Source organism: Symphodus melops (genome assembly GCF_947650265.1).
Source record: "Symphodus melops genome assembly, chromosome: 2".
NCBI classification, from domain to species: domain Eukaryota; kingdom Metazoa; phylum Chordata; class Actinopteri; order Labriformes; family Labridae; genus Symphodus; species Symphodus melops.
This window is the reverse complement of record NC_136692.1, coordinates 4,028,282-4,044,497: the sequence shown is the minus strand read 5'-3', so window position 1 is coordinate 4,044,497 and position 16,216 is coordinate 4,028,282. Positions and strand designations below refer to the sequence as shown.

The window sequence follows — 16,216 nt, the reverse complement described above, 5'->3', positions numbered from 1 at the left end:
TTCATTCATGCATTAAAAGGCAGTGTTGTTACCTCTGTCCTTTTCTACTTCTCTGCTTCAGTATTCAAACTGTTCAAGTTTATCTCTAATTCACTTCAGGTCTCACTCTTTGTCCTGACTGAATGCAGCGTTGTACACAGTTTCCATCGCAGTGAGATTTAGGTTCAACACTTGAATAAGAACAATGTCAACCAAGCCCAATGTGCACGCGCACCGCCCGAGTCGAGTCGAGCACGACGACACGACTGCGTGGAGTTCAATGACTGTGATCGAGACACGTGCAGAGCAATCAACCGTCCCCAACAACTTTGTTGCCTCCATCCAAAGAAAAGCATCATTTCTCCTCTTTCGCCTTTTTGTGGTTGATATTTTAAATGACAATGATGAACCTCTTGAGAGTGTAAGGAGGAGAGTAAGTGGGATGACTTCATGGTAAAAGTACAAGTCTTGCTTCCTTCTCCACAATGTTTAGGACCAGGTCACACCTTGGAGGGATTAGGAAACACTTTAAGACTTTGTCAACGTTGCGAGATAACACATTAAAGTAAGAGTCGTGTGAAAAGATGAACGATAGAAGTCTGATTACTTTTAGAATGAAAGCCTCTGAAGCGGCCTTACGTACGACACTTTCTGAGGAAGTTGTTCTTTCAACGAAAATCACAACTTGAGACGTAAACAGATGATGAGAAATGATGACTGAGACAGACATTAAGTGTCCACCCCCATGTTAAACACTATTCTCCCCGCCTGCTGTCATGCTACAACAACTACTGATCGCATCCAAAGTATTTGTGCACTAAGGCCCCACCCTAAAGAAGAGGCTAAGGTGTGTGTGTGTGTGTGTGTGTGTGCGTGTGTGTGTGTAGCACTAAGGTCCATTACTGAAATCACATTAGCCTGAGAGAGTGCACTGAGACAGGAAGCAGCCATCTACCATCCCCTGACTCACTTGGGCTACACAGTCACACACACACACACACACACACACACACACACACACACACATTGCATGATCAAATCTTACATCTTTAACTTTCATTTTTTAATTTAGACAAATTTATGAACTGAAAATAAGACACGCTCAAAGACGAAGCCAAATGAAGTGAATGCATCAGCTTACGTTGAAAGGCCGATGTGGGCCACAGCTGAGAATCAATTTATTAAAATGCGACGCAGTCAGAGCAATAAATTAAAGTAGTGCTGTTGTTTTGTAGAGGACGGGGAAGGAGGAAGAGGCTGTGGTAGAATTTCCTCTACACAAGGACAGAGAGACTTACTGCAAAAAAACCAAACACTGAGCGAGAGAGAGAGCACTGACACACACCACACACACACACAATCTTCACAATGTCCTATGCTCAAACTAATCAAGTAAACAAACCTTCCATGGGCTAAATCTACTGTTAGAATTAAAAATAGGCCATAAATCAGAGTTCGATAGGCTTGTAAATTGTCATATTTCAGGTTTTAAGGTAAACAAGAAAACTCCTCCAAAGTCACAGTAACCTTTTTATCAGTCCAAACAACAACAAAAACAACAACAACAACAACAACAACAAACAGGAAACCTCTCGAGCTGTATGAGACGTAAACACTCTCCACTGCAGCCTGGGCACAAATAGTAAATAATGGGGTCTGTGCTGTTTATTTTGACTGCTATAACAACTGGCCTGTTTGTGTATTGTTGCCACCCTGTAGCACATCACCCTGTAGCACATCACTCAAAACAGATGCTCTTCTGCCTCAAGAGAAGCTTACCAGCTACTTCAAAGCAACATCTGAGAAAAATGTGCCCCAGCTAAAGCACGGCAACGCCTTCGACTCCTCAGCATCAGCATCAGCGAGGATGCGCGCTGCTCTTTACACGGCTGACTGGGCCAGTCAATGCGGACAGACACCCACCTGCCGTATCCGGTTCTGGTGCAGCGGTGGTGGAGGTCCACCTTCCGGGGATGTGTTGCTGGAAGAGGCCAGTTTAATGTCACAGTTGGAGCCGCCGCCCCTGGAGCGACTGTCTTCGGGGCTACTTGACATTCTGTCTCCGGCCGGCTGCTTCTTCTGCTTCTTCTGCTGCTGCCGCTGGAGCCTTCACGGTCACTGAGGGTTCTTCTGCCGGGTGCAAGGTGGATTTGTGTCGGCCCTCAGAGTCCAGAAAGATGGGCAGGGCCCAGGATCATTCTGCGGCTGCAGAGACAGTCTGTTAATAAATGTGACAGAATGCAACACAGGGGTTCTTCTCGCTTGTTTAACCAAACGAGCGCTCCCTCCATTCAGGGATGCGCACGGTGTGTTGCTGTATACATGCGCGCGCGCGTGTGATGGGGAAATGTGAACGCGCATCAGATGCGCTTCCCCGAAACTCCGCAGGATCTGTGCTGCCTTCAGTGGATGTCGGAAACTTGGCACACGCTTCCTGATTAGCATAATCAATATGATAAACTCCAACTGCCCTTGTCTTTAGTTGCTGAAATTTGATCAGTGCAGAAACAAAGCATTATTCAAAGATGTGCAAGTTGGGTTTTTTTTAATGGTCCATAATGTAGACAGGCTTTTTATAGAAATAGCTCGTCTTCTTTATCAGTCTAGCCTACACTTTTACAGCGTTTAGATGTATGTGGTTTAACAGTCTGCTACAACACTTTACTGTAGCATCATTTATTTACGGTAGCAGGTTTACTGGCGTTAAGAAAAGTAGATCCATGCCCAGATTTTAATCACTGAATTAAAAAAAATACCAATGAGGCTACACGATTGTTTTGAGAAGACCAACCCTAACCGAGGTCAGTGAACATATCAGGCAGTAGTGCGCTCCTGTTTTGCTTTTCATAGCCCCCCTCCCCCCCCCCCCACCCACCCCTCCCCTCCCCTCTCTGTGCTCCCTCTGCTGCAGTAGCTCTACTACTCGATCAGACAGAAAAGTTAACAGTGTGCTCCGTGATTCAATGAAAACTGTGGGCTACCATTCCGTTTACTCGGATCTGAAATCAAAGCAAGCTATAAGCACGTTGTGTTGAGCTTACATAATCCAATCTGTTTCTTTCCTTACGCCCCCACTCAGGCCTGTGTGTCTTCACTGAGCTGCAAATTTAATAGAGGTTGACAGGACAAAATCAATAACAATGTCTTGGAGACATATAAAAGGGCAGGCAGGACATATACAGTAGTAGAGGTGCTCAGTTATTGAGAGACATGCTCCTCACACACTAACGGGACCTGTGGAGAGGTGTCACAGTGGGGCTGCTACACAGAGAGCTGGTGAGAGGTTCAGTGCCTCGCTGAAAGACCCTTCAGCAGTACTGGGGAAGTGCACTCGCACCTCTCATGAACCAACAAACCAACATTCATATTTTTTGGTCCATACTTGCACTTGAACTGACAACGCTCAGGTTCATAAAGCTTCTTATTTAATAGTTGTCATACTTTTTGATGCTATTGATTATTAGAACATATTTTGTTTTTGCAGACATGGTTACAAAAAGTAGGCATGGCGGCGCTGGGACCCCACCCTGGAGCCAGGCCTGGGGTTAGGGCCCGCAGGAGAGCGCCTGGTGGCCGGGCCTTTGCCTGTGGGGCCAGGCCGGGTCCAGCCCGAAAGGACGACACGGGCCTGTCCTCCTGTGGAGTCATTACCCACAGAGGAAGCCGTGGGGGTCGGGTGCATTGTGGATCCCCGGACGCAGCTTCTGGCTTTTGGGACATAGAATGTCACCTCACTGGAGGGGAAGGAGCCTGAGCTTGTGTGGGAGGTTGAGAGGTACCGGCTAGACATAGTCGGGCTCACCTCCACACACTACTTGGGCTCTGGAGCCCAGCTCCTCCTCGCTCCACGACACCGATACTTGGAGGGGGGTGATTGGGATGAACGGCCTCCCTGATCTGAACCACAGCGGTGTTCTGTTATTGGACGTCTGTGCTAGCCACAGTTTGACCATAGCAAACACCATGTTCGAGCACAGGGATGTCCATAAGTGCACGTGGCACCAGGACTCCCTAGGTCGGAGGTCGATTATGGACTTTGTGGTCGTGTCATCTGACCTCCGGCCGTGTGTCTCGGACACTCGGGTGAAGAGAGGGGCTGAGCTGTCAACTGATCACCACCTACTGGGGAGTTGGATGCTCTGGCAGGGGAGGAAACCGGTCAGACTCGGCAGGCCCAAACGTGTAGTGAGGGTCTGCTGGGAACCCTCTGTTAGCGAAGTCTTCAACTCCCACCTCCGGACGAGCTTTTCACAGATCCCGGGGGAGGCTGGAGACATTAGTGTCCAAGTGGACCATGTTCTCCACCTCCACTGTCAAAGCAGCTGCACTGAGCTGTGATTGCAGGGTTTCTGATGCCTGTCGTGGCAGCAACCCGGTGGTGGACACCAAAAGTGAGGGAGGCCGTCAAGCTGAAGAAGGAGTCTTATATCAGGTGTTGCTAGCGCATAGGACTGCTGAGGCAGCTGACTGGTACGGGCAGGCCAGGCGTTCCGCACACAAGTCGTCATTAACATTGCAATGTAAGATGACTCTCCTTATCTTTGTCAACCAAATGAAATTGATGAGTTAAATCATCCGCACTGTCTTTGTCTTGTGACCAGACGATAGCTGCTAAATTCAAAATTAGAAAAAAAAGGCGCAAAATAACAGGAAATAAAAACTGGATAATTCTACTGAGTTGGATCCATTAAAAATTCTCTTAATTTAGAATTACATAAACATAAAGATTATATTTAATGCAACCAAAATAATCAGATACTATCTCAAACCTTTTTCTTTGAAAGTGACTTAAATAATTGCCACAAAATCAAGGACGCATTTATATTGAATACATTTGATCAGATATATTAAGTTAAATGTACATGACTACAGAATCATTTATTACAGTGTGCTGTTGGAGCAACCCAGAAGATGCCGTATCACAAATATACAAAAACACTTTAACCAAATTTACAAATATGAATCAATAATGCAGTTTAAATAGACAGTATGCAGTTCAAACAATACGTTGAAAGTAACGTGCTGAATACTTAGATTGCACCACAGATCTGGCTTTTAAAGACACTATATGAATCAATGCACGATGATATGAAGCATGAATGTATGCAGCAACGCATCCGCTCATAGGTTTAAATGTTTTCTACAGAACACTCTTTGAAAAGCTTTTACTCAATCAGTGTGAATAATTGACTGCTGAGTCAGCTAGTGGACATGATGACTCAGCAGGAATGGAAGGGATTAAGTGTCCCATATACTCAGTATGTAGTGAGGACGCTGCCCTCTGCCTTTATTCATCAGTATGACACTCCATCGAGCTCGACCTTTTTAGGAGAAACGGTCAGATGCCTTCTGCTTTAATGATCCTTCTCCAAAGATGACCTCAGACACACTGAGGATGTACTCAGGGAAGACACAATAACTGGACGGGTGAAATATATATAAAAAATACTTTATTAGACATGTACCTTCTTTTTTCAAAACACAAACTCATTGAAGTGGTTGAAAATCAATGACAGCAGCACCATGACAATCAAGAGACATTAACAGTGACGAACAACAAGAGACACGGATGAACGGAGGAGAAAAGCTTCGAAGAGCTCCAGCTTAAGTGGACATGAGTCTTTTTTCTTTTCTTCTTCTTTTCTTTATCGCGCAGAGAGTTGGTCCAGGTCGTCATGGCTACGGCTGGAGAGGTGGGCCTCAAGAATTTCTCCAAATAAATTCCTCTTCAGCAAGTTGTAAGCCATGGGCAGGAGCTGCTTGATGACCTTGTGGAAGTACTGAGGAGAGAGAGAGGACACCAGGGACTGTTAGTGTGTTACTGGTTTTTAATAATCAAACCGCTTCATAAAGTTTGAACCTGTGCAATGAAACACCTGCAAACCAGAGAGCAGCGACAACTATTCTGAATCGGACAGCTTATCTGCTCCCCATGTATGGAGGTTGAAGCCTTCCGTGTTGGCGGCCCTTGTTTGGGTCGGGCCTGTACCGCGTGTCATTTCCTACTCACTCTCTCTCTCTCTCTCTCCCTGATTTCTGACTCTATCCTCTGTCCTGTCTCTACAGTAGAGGCACAAAGAGCCCTAAAGAAAATGTGTTTTTTTTTTTTTTACTGATGGCCACCAGTGGCCGAGGGGGTTGGTGCGTGCTCCATGTACAGAGTCCACCAGTGGGCGTCTCAGGTTTAAATCTCAGCTGAGAGAGAGAGGGAAAATCCAGATCTTTTCTCTCTCTCTCTCTCTCAGAATAAAAAACAGAAAATAGAAATAGAGCTTTAAAAAAAAAAAAAAAGAATGTGTTGTTATTTATATTTAAAAAAACAAAACGTTTCCTTGTACTAGCATTGACAATGTTAAACATGAAACACACACACACAAATACAAACACTCGAGTGTCTAGAGGACTTTATCTTTACTTTGTTTTGCTAACTTCACAAGTCCGACATTCTGCAGGATAGAGTCACTATCGACATGCTGGTGACAGTAACCACCAGCTGCATGATATATCGTATATATCACTATAAGATGACACAGAGTAGTGAAAGCACAAAGGAATAATCGCTTTGCAACCTGTTTGTGTTTGAATATCTGCACACACAAACAAAAAAACATGCATCCAAGTATTTTCAAACAGACTGAACTTCCTCTTTGAACAGCTGATCACCCTGATCTCCACACAGCAGCAGTACATGTCTAATACACGCGACCTGAACCGATCTGAACGAGTCCTGCGTTTGCTTTGAGGCCGTGAATGACGGAGAAGAAGGAACGCAGTATTGACGTCACCGCTTCACAAAGACTCACATGGGATCCGTAACTGAACAGATCTATCCCCAGCTCGTAGCCCATGCCGTAGTCACACTCGTCGTTGGCAAACTGAACAAACGTGATCATCTCCTGGAGGGGTCCGAAGGCTTTCACGCGCTCCTCGTCATTTTGGGCTTCGGCGATCGCTTTAAGAATCTTCTTGAGACCAGCTGGGAAAGAAACGGAGGAACACATGCAGTCAGGAAAAGAACGAGAATACGAGAACATATCACCAGTGTGTTATTACCAAAGACTCTAATCTATGACTCCCATGTGTTCTCTCACCGTCTGTCTCTGGCAGTTCTCTGTATCCGACATCATTCTTGTCTACAGGCACAACGATGCCAGCAGAGTGAAACGTCTTGGTGACCACCTGCCGGGGGAAGAAGGTCGTTTGTTTCAGCGTGGAGGGATAAACCTTTTTCTGTTTGCAAAATATGACCACCATATCTTTCACATGTCACTGAAGTGATGTGATGCTTCTGTTCGACACTACACGTCTTAAAAATGATTCAACCGTCGTCAATTTGTTGCCTTACTCTTTCCACAGAACAGACTCACACAGAAAAATATAAATCAATCTTTTTGTCTGTTCCAAAAGTCAGAACGGGGCTTGGAGAAAAAGTGCTGCTCCCTTTACTTGGAACACAAACTGAATTGAAACTTCTCTCAAGAGGAAGTGAAATGACCTGGAGGCAGAGACGTTTGTGGATGACCCACACAAACTGTCTTTTAATTACCTCAGGAGGTATTTTTGTGTTTGTATTGTTGGCTGCTTGTTGTCTGTCTGAAACTCTGTGACTTGTGTTGCTGCTTGTCTTGAAAAAAGATTGAGGATGATTTAGAGTTTTTCTTTCCTGGTTAAACAACACAAAACTCAAACTGTGTGTCATCAAGGATTCAGTACTGAAACATTGAACCTCAGGCGTCTGCATTAATGTGTTTGTTTCGGTTACCTTCTTGTCCCTCTGCTTCATACTTTTTGTCTTCTGCTCCAGAGACAAGCCCAGCTTCTCTGCCCGCTCTCTCAGCTGGACCTCCAGGCTTCCCAAAGCGTCTCCGGCTGCTTTCTTAGCGCCTCTCTCTTTCCTCCTCTTCAGCAGAAACAAACTGAGGGAGAGGATTCACAGCCTTTTTATCATACCTGACGTGAGCTGAGCAGCGTTGGTATCATTCAGCTCGTCGTTGTTCGAGCGTGCTCTTCGTACTCACAGAACAGCGGCAAACACGTTGTCCCCCATCTGTGTGATGGTGTAGCCTTTCCTCGCATCGTTCTCCCCGACAAACGAGGGCGGGGCGTCCGGAGTGTCTCTGGGAGGTTTGGGGAACACATTTAGTGAACGCTCATACAGACACAAGACCCCATGTATACTTAGTGATTTTTTTTTTCCAACGAGTACAGAAAGCGCCGGTCTGCTCAGCGCCCAGCATCTTCTCTTCCGAACGCTCTGCTGTTTTTGTGCGCCTGCTCCGAGCGCTCAAGTTGTAAATCTTTTAACTTTTCAAAATGGCGTTTTTCGTTTTCTTTTCAAACATATGATATTCCATATATCATACATTGTTGTACCCAATATATCTTCTTTTCTACGTGTCTGATCTGCTTTAAAAAAAAAACCAACCATCAAATAGAAAAAAATGCGGTAAAAAGTGACGGAGCAGTGTCATACAGAGGCTGCAGATGTTGTCATGGAGACGGGACGGATGTGCAGCGCTTCTGTTCTCCGTGCACAATCACTTCCGAGCGAACAGCCGGTGCTTTTCTTCCCGCTAAAAACCCCGACGTGGACACGGGGCCTCACGTCTCTTCTCACGTTACAGCGTCGTCACGCTTTGTAAAACACGAGTCACATCAGCGTCTCTTCTGATTTCTCACCTGTAATAGCCCATGTGCTGCTGACTGCCCTCGCCCCCCCGAAGGATGGTCTGGAACTCAGGCGGGTCGTAGAAATACCTCCAGTGAAGGTGGAAGTTGGGCTGAGGGTTCTGGGAACGTTTGTGAGCTCCGGCCAGAACGTCGAAAGGACCGACCAGCTGCAAACCCAGCGTGTCTCTCAGCGCGCCTGTGAGGATCAAGGTGAACACAGACGACAGAGTTATGATGGAAACACTAACAAACACACGAGTATGACTTCAAGATTTACACTGTGAAAGTAAAAACAGACAACTTTTAAGATGATTAAAATCCACATTAAAAGTGTGTCTCATAATCTGATCGATCTTCCAGCCCATCTATTCAGACTTCCTATTGGCTCATCCCGTCTCCACACAGAAAATGGATTAGATGTCAGATGAGCCTACGGCTGCCCTGTTGGCTCACCACGCGGGCTGTCAGGACACAGCTCTTTGCAGAAGTCCCAGAAGTGGTACAGATCCTCGGGCATGTGAAGCTTGTACAGCTGCGCCACTTCATCACGCTGCTCTGGAGTCACCTCGGACAGCGGCGCCTCTTTGGAGTCACCCGTGCGGACTTTTTTCACCTCTCCGTTGCCTGTACCGGACTCCTGCAGACAACGTTTGTAGCAGACACACAAAGACCTGTCAAACACCAAGCTACATACTGATCATCACACATTTTACAAACTACTACCAGGCAGCTCAACTTCACACCGGCAAACAGATCGAGAATGGATCCAGAAGACCTTCTAGAAATAAGTCCCATGACCTGAATGAGTGCAGAGAACCTGCATGGAGAACACCTTTAAAAACCACACTGTGAATATTCATGAGTGAAGTCCCCCGTGTGTTACTGTGGAGTCCCATCGATGGAGGTCGCACAGCTGCAGATGCTCGTCCGTAACGAAAATCAAAATACACGAGCCGTTGAAGAAAAATGCACCTGACCCCCCTTTAACCGTGTGATGACAGAGACTCGAGCTAATCAGACTATTTCACTGTAAACATGTTCAGCTCTGCTGTAACAACAGGCTTTTTTCCCCCCACTGACCAGCCTCGAGTCTCCTGTCTCAGTGTCACTTCACCCGCTGCTGTATTTGAAAGGTTTCTATAAGGAAATACCTTTCATACTTCTCAAAGCATCCTGAGGATCTGGATCATGTTTTTAAGGTCTGAAGTGTTCCTCCACTTTGTGTAGAAAGTAATTTCCTCCTGTCGCCCCTCTCTTCACAGTCTGTCTGTAGTTGACACTTTATAAATAAAGTTACTGTACATTCATGGATGTTCTTCTGCTGCTGTAACACCGCTGTCTCCCTGCTGGACTCAATAAAGCACATCCATCGAAAACAACACTACACGTATTGAGGATGTACTGAAGGGTTCTTACCGTCCTGTTCTTTAGCATAAACTCGGAGATGTGACAGTCACTTCAGGCTCTTATTGTAAGCAATTTACACCAGATAAGTATTAACAAACGTGTTTAATGCATGCGTCCTGTTCTTAGCCTTTCGTGCACTGTTGCCTTTGTGGAAACCGAGGCTCAAACCCAGACAGCCGAGTCCCTGCAGCACACTAACATGGATCCCGCAATGCTAGCTGGACAAGTCCAACAAACATAAAGTGTTGTGTTAAAAGCGTGATATCTGTCTGCAGAAGCCGCTTTGTGGTTGGAGTGTGCAGTGCTGCTGCTGCCATGTTGTCGTCTGACCACGAACAGCGTGCCCGACACCTCTGCCCACGGTGTTTTACCCAGCATGCTCTGCTGCCTCCACAGACACACGAACACGCGCCTTCTTTTCACCCCGTTATATCACCTCAAACCGGCTTTTTCTCCAGCCGACCGGAGGAGCTCGAAACAGTGTGGGATTACCTGACTGGATTTGGGTTTTCTTTTTGCGCGCCCTGTCATCTTCTTCCTCTTGTGTCTCCACGACGCCGTCTTCTTCTGCGCGCGTGATTGGGTAACAGCTGCGCAGCGTGAACGCGCATCACTGCCCCCTAGAGGCCGAGGATGTCACATACTGATTCCCACATGTTAGAATAAGGCAAAAATATGAAGACTTCATCTACAGATTTCGTTATAAATGCATGCATTATATATATATGTTAAATATATGCATTTCATATATTTAATATTTATTTGATGTGGACATGGTAATTATATCAACCAGATGCATTGATTGTTTGTCCACACTTTATATTTTTAAACTTTCTCTGTCACGTTTGATCAGATTTCCAATTTAATCATGTTGTTAAAATTTAGAACAATATGGTAAATGGACATGAGCTTGTTTGTCCCTGTTTTACTCTTCTGACTACTTCAAGCCCTTTTATTCACCGACACATTCACACACTGATGGCAGAGGTTGATATGTGAAGTGACCATTAGAAGTAATTCCATTCATACACATTCGGGAGCAACATGGGGTTAAGTGTCTTGCCCAAGGACACATCGAGCATGTGGCTGCTGGAGCTGGGGTTCAAACCTCTAACCTTCTGGTAGAGAGACAACTTAGACTCATCTGTCTGATTACTGATCTGTCTGATTATGTGTTCCTTCCGTTCTGTCAGTTCATCTGTAGACACGTTTTATTTGTGTTCCTCGTGTTTACACGTGTTATTCGTAGTTTACAATGTTCCTATTTTAACTCACTAATCTAGCCACATGGCCTAACAATCATGAGCACAATGTAAAAAATCCTCCACAGGGCTTTAATAGGTATCTTTAGAGATCAGTGGGTGCCCACAACCACCCTTCAAAGGATTTTTGTCTTCACCTCTGACTGCAGGGTGTTAAATATTGTACATTTTAACACCCTGCAAACCACAAGACACACATCAATACCTCTGAAAATAAATGTTATCTAATATAAGAAACTTTATTTCTTAGTCTACTCTGATGACATACCAGGGCAGACAACAGCCACTCACAAAAAGTCACCTTCTGGTTTGATAGTATGTGGCTACACAAACATGTCATCATGATTTTGAATACATACTGTAAATTCATTACAAAACCTCACGCAGCATGGCTCATATTAATACTGTACAGGAATATTTTAAATCATATAACATGTAGTGTAAGCTCTGACGTTTGGGTATCAGGTTGAGATTTAGTGCTGAAGTTTCCGTTTCTTCTACTCCTCAGCCTGTGACCTCTTCACCTCGTTTTCATGCGTTTCCAGAGTAATGCTACAAAAACTGTTCTCACTGTCCTCCTCTGCTTCTTTGGCAAGATGCAGCCAGTTTTCTCTGTTCTTTTTGCACCCGTGCAGCAGCGGGAAGCAGGAGTCAAACAGCGTCGACACAGTCTGAGGGAAAACAGGGACAAAGAGTGTGGTGAATAAAAAGGAGAATGAAAATAATGAGAGTGGACGTCAAGTCAGCAGGACTTAAAGACAAGCTGTATGCAGGTGTTAGACGACTGGGAACCTTCTGTTGTCGTGGGCAACAATTACATGTTGAGACAAAAGTAAAAGAATTGCTGTCTGATGGGCCAGGCTTCATTAAGACACTGGATGAAGAGTAACAGTTTAAAAACACAAACGGGAACGATTGGACACTTCAGACGTTAAGCTCAAAGTGTAGTGTCTCATAATGAAGCTACACGCACTCACACATCTTGGACACAAATACATCTTCTACATACACTCCCTGCACCCGTTCCCTTTTGTAGTTCACACACACTTGTCTTTAAGAGCTCACTTTTTGCTGACCACCATGGCAACCTCAGCTGCACACTGATGAGCTACAGTTCACAGACATCTAGACGACATTATGAGACAGCCCCCTTTTAAACTTCTCTCAGCATGCATTTACAATACGGACTACATCCATCTACACAGAAACACCTGTGGAGGTTACACACCTTGTAGAGTGGATAGCAGATGTCATCGATGTATTCAACCTGCATGTACGGCAGACGAGTACTGTTCTCTCTGTTCATGATGCCCTGGTGAGGAGAGAGAGAGTGAACAGGCTGTAAGACATTTATCTCACTCCGAGCAAACCAAAAAAATAAAATGCCAAATTCATGATCCAGACAGAAGGACTTACAACAGGCTTGATTTTGAACTCTTCTTTCTCTTTGTCTCCCTGTGCAAAGAACTCCATGGAAACCAGGTTGGCAATCTGTTGTGTGTGTGTGTGTGTGTGTGTGTGTGAGAAAGAGAGAGTGAGAGAGAGAGAGAGAGAGAGAGAGAGAGAGAGAGAGAGAGGTTACATGAACTCAGAGTGATTTTGTGCGACTTGCTCAGGTGAACAGTGAGACCTACCCTTTTCTGTTCATGCCAAGGCTTTGTGATAGCAGAGAGGTCACTGGCTGTCATCAGCATCGACCTGTGTGGTTGTTGAAAACGTCTTAAAGGAACAGTCATTTCTCGCTCTGCTTCATATATCATCACCATCACATTATCCTCACCTCAATAAGTCTCTTTGTTTCTCACTCTTCCAGCTCACTTTTCTTTTCTTAGTGAGGCCAAAGAACTCTTTTCTTCTCCTTCAAACAAAGAAAAAAAAAGGGGTTTAGGGATCAAACACGACACTTGACCTGCAGCCTTTTGACACGAGCACTTTGAACGTACTCCATGTAGACGGTGAGGTCTGTGGCGAGGATGGCTCTCTTGATCATCTGCAGAACCGATCGGTACTCTTCTGCAGAGAGACCGCTGAGAATCTGACTCCCCTGCAGGACGGAGAGAGCGAGTCGCGTCCAGAGTTAAACTCACATGGAAATGCTTTCAATCATTTTGGACAGAATGCTGTTTTTCTTCCCCAAGGGTTTTAAATCAATACCCAGGACTCCATGTGACTCGTCTTTACACGATTAAAAGAGATGAAGTGAAACGAATGAAAACGTGATGGGCTGAGGTCTTACAGTGTTGTTGAGGATGAAGAGGCACAGATTGTAGTGGTGGTTTTCAAGAGAAGAGTGTCCATAAAGCTGAGCTAAAGGCTGCTGACTCCTGAGAGCGAGAGAGAGAGAGAGAGAGAGAGAGAGAGAGAGAGAGAGAGAGAGAGAGAGAGAGAGAGAGAGAGAGAGAGAGAGAAATCACATTTTAAAAGGAAATAGGAAAGCAGAGCTCGTACAACCAGGAGAATATACAAACCCAGTATGAACCAACAAAGAAAGAGAGGAATGCCAGTTTTTTTTTTTTACCTCTCTATGTATGAATTGCTGACTCCTCTGTGGTCCAGATCATGACTCAGCGTGGCTATCATCAACGCAAAAACCTCAGAACGGGAAAAAATGGTCTGAAATACGAACAGAGACAGAAGCACAACGGGGGAGGGAAATGGGGATAAAGTTTATTTGAAGTTATTTTGATGCATCTCTATGAACTCCTGATCAACATGTTACTTCATTTATAACCTGTGTGTGTGCGCAAACCCTGATCAATCAAAAAGGATTTAGTTTTACAGAGAGAGGGAGAGAGAGAGAGAGAGAGAGAGAGAGAGAGAGAGAGAGAGAGAGAGAGAGAGAGAGAGAGGGAGAGAGATTAAAAATAAAAGAACAGCTCAGGTCACTGAGGTCGAGCTCCAGTCTGCAGTTTGATCCCCTTTATGAAGCAGTTAAGAGGTTTCTAAAGGTCCAACCTGTGTCTAAAGTGCACCTGAAAATCCCCACCGCCCACGAATTACATGCCCAAAAACATGAGAATAATTGGACTTAGATCAGATAACCCGGGTCTGGGTCTGGCTGTGCTGACTAAATGTCAGTCTTAGAAGTGAAACATCAGCACAGTTGAGTTTTTGGGGGAAATTTGCACTTTTTGTTTGTTGCAAAAAGTAACAGCATCGCTCTTTTCTAGTCTTCTAACTACTCGACGTGCTTTCACACTGTAGGATTCATTTTTTAACACCAGAGGTCGCAGCTGGGAACCGACACATTACTCTTTAAGCACATTTAAAAATGACTGGGACTGATGAGAAACACACTGACCTGGAGCTGGTTTGTGGCCTTGAGCATAGCAAACATGGTCTGAGCGGTGCTGAGTGCATGGTTCCAGTTGTGATAAGGCACGTTGTTCCTGTAGCCACGCCTCACGGTCAGGACCCACTGACAGAGACTCTGAGGAAAAGAGACAAGCAAGAGTTTGTGTGGTCATTTCTAATGATCTGATGTTTATGACACCCAGACATCATTTCAGTGTCTCATTGAATGCACATTTCTTAGAAATGAAACTGTAGGTACACATTTTAAATTGTGGGTCAAATAAATATTTCTGATTCAGCCTTAGATTGATTATGCTTTGAATAACTTTATGTCGTGTTATGAATCGCTTCCAGAAAGTTAACTGTTATCATGAAGCCCGTATACGAGCCGGTCTGTTACCTTGTAGTCGATGTTAAAATCCTGCACCAAGTTGAGGTCCAGAAACATACGAACAGTGGCCTGAGAGGTCATGTCTTCTGGCAGACCAAAATCAGAGAAATGGAAATCTAGAATACACAGTGATTCAGCAGAAGGAATTGGGGACTCCTGAAAGAAAAAAAAGAAGAAACAAAAATAAACACTCTCAGACAAAAAACACAACCTGGGGGGAAAAAAACCCCATGTTGAATCGTTGCCACCCGAGGGCAGTGATAACCACTCACATGTATTCATGGCTGCCAATCAAGAGATTTAAGTAGATAGCGGATTAGTTGTACGTTTGCATAAAAGCCAATTAATCTGACATGCAGAAATAAACTAAGGGGTTAATCCAGGACTGCAGACAGACAATACAATAAGGGAGGGTGAAATGAGGCGGCTCAGGAGAACACTTAGTTCAGACATGCTGCTGATGGGATAAATGTGCCCTCTCTCCTTTTCTTTGAGCTGCATCAAGGCTACACAAGGACCTGAAAGAGTCCTTGTGTGTGCAAAAAAAGAGAGAAAAGAATCACCTGCAGTACTTGGATTTCTTGCTCTGCTGCTGTGATGTGGTAGGCTAGAACCTGTAGCATGAAGACAAAACACGGCATTGGTTTTCAAACTTCTTCAACCTTTGACCCTGAGCTACAGACAAAAGGAGAACAGGGGGGGGGGGGGGGTGTCACCCACCTCCTGTGTGACCTCAATGCTGGCCCTGCGCTCCTCAGTGATCTGCACAGCCTGGGCATACTGTAGAGCCAGGCCGCAGTACACCGCCAGGTCCTCTAGTAGGCGCTCATCATATCTGTTAAAGGCCTCCAGCTCGTCTGAGTCTCTGCACCTTTTGCTCATTAGCTGGCAAACGGCTATATGACCGTAAAGAGATAAACAACAGGAAATTCACTTTATTTAGTGAAAATAAAACGTCAATCTCCGATGTACAAAAAAAATGCCGGAAGTGCAAAAATGGCAGCTCATCGAATGTCTGCAAAAGCAAGCAGAAGCACCAACAATACATTTACCCCCAATATTAGCTTTAATAAATGAATTCAGGAGTTAATAGGAGGAGTTTAATTCTTCATCTGAGTACTCTAAATCCCCTAATACGGCAAGCAGACGGCAAAGAAGTAGTGGCGGCGAAGGCTTCCTGTAGCGTCACCTCACATCACCTCTCATCTCGGCC

General features: G+C 45.0%; 3 protein-coding genes across 7 annotated transcripts in view; all 3 read right to left on the bottom strand.

Moving 5' to 3' along the window:
- ank2a (ankyrin 2a, neuronal) overlaps positions 1–2,346 on the bottom strand; it is an 89,349-nt gene extending 87,003 nt beyond the window's left edge. For all 5 annotated transcript variants that reach the window (XM_079337849.1, XM_079337852.1, XM_079337851.1 and 2 more), the window contains exon 1: positions 1,903–2,346. In XM_079337849.1, coding sequence (XP_079193975.1) covers positions 1,903–2,034 — 132 coding nt within the window. In that variant the 5' untranslated portion in view covers positions 2,035–2,346. The remainder of the gene's footprint in view (positions 1–1,902) is intronic.
- Positions 2,347–5,412: 3,066 nt separating this feature from the next.
- hpf1 (histone PARylation factor 1) lies at positions 5,413–10,690 on the bottom strand. The gene is given in 9 exon segments (XM_079337881.1): positions 5,413–5,759; positions 6,783–6,955; positions 7,071–7,158; positions 7,742–7,895; positions 7,998–8,096; positions 8,659–8,845; positions 9,103–9,286; positions 10,549–10,599; positions 10,602–10,690. Coding segments are annotated over 9 exon segments (1,137 nt in total). The 5' UTR covers positions 10,668–10,690; the 3' UTR covers positions 5,413–5,624.
- An 854-nt stretch (positions 10,691–11,544) lies between these two features.
- pde5aa (phosphodiesterase 5A, cGMP-specific, a) overlaps positions 11,545–16,216 on the bottom strand; it is a 10,786-nt gene continuing 6,114 nt past the window's right edge. The window contains exons 9-20 of the mRNA XM_079337472.1: positions 15,724–15,899; positions 15,567–15,617; positions 15,013–15,159; positions 14,620–14,748; positions 13,837–13,931; positions 13,555–13,642; positions 13,262–13,362; positions 13,099–13,176; positions 12,953–13,016; positions 12,735–12,809; positions 12,547–12,630; positions 11,545–11,989 (exon numbers count right to left, since the gene is read on the bottom strand). Coding sequence (XP_079193598.1) covers positions 11,816–11,989; positions 12,547–12,630; positions 12,735–12,809; positions 12,953–13,016; positions 13,099–13,176; positions 13,262–13,362; positions 13,555–13,642; positions 13,837–13,931; positions 14,620–14,748; positions 15,013–15,159; positions 15,567–15,617; positions 15,724–15,899 — 1,262 coding nt within the window. The 3' untranslated portion in view covers positions 11,545–11,815. The remainder of the gene's footprint in view (positions 11,990–12,546; positions 12,631–12,734; positions 12,810–12,952; positions 13,017–13,098; positions 13,177–13,261; positions 13,363–13,554; positions 13,643–13,836; positions 13,932–14,619; positions 14,749–15,012; positions 15,160–15,566; positions 15,618–15,723; positions 15,900–16,216) is intronic.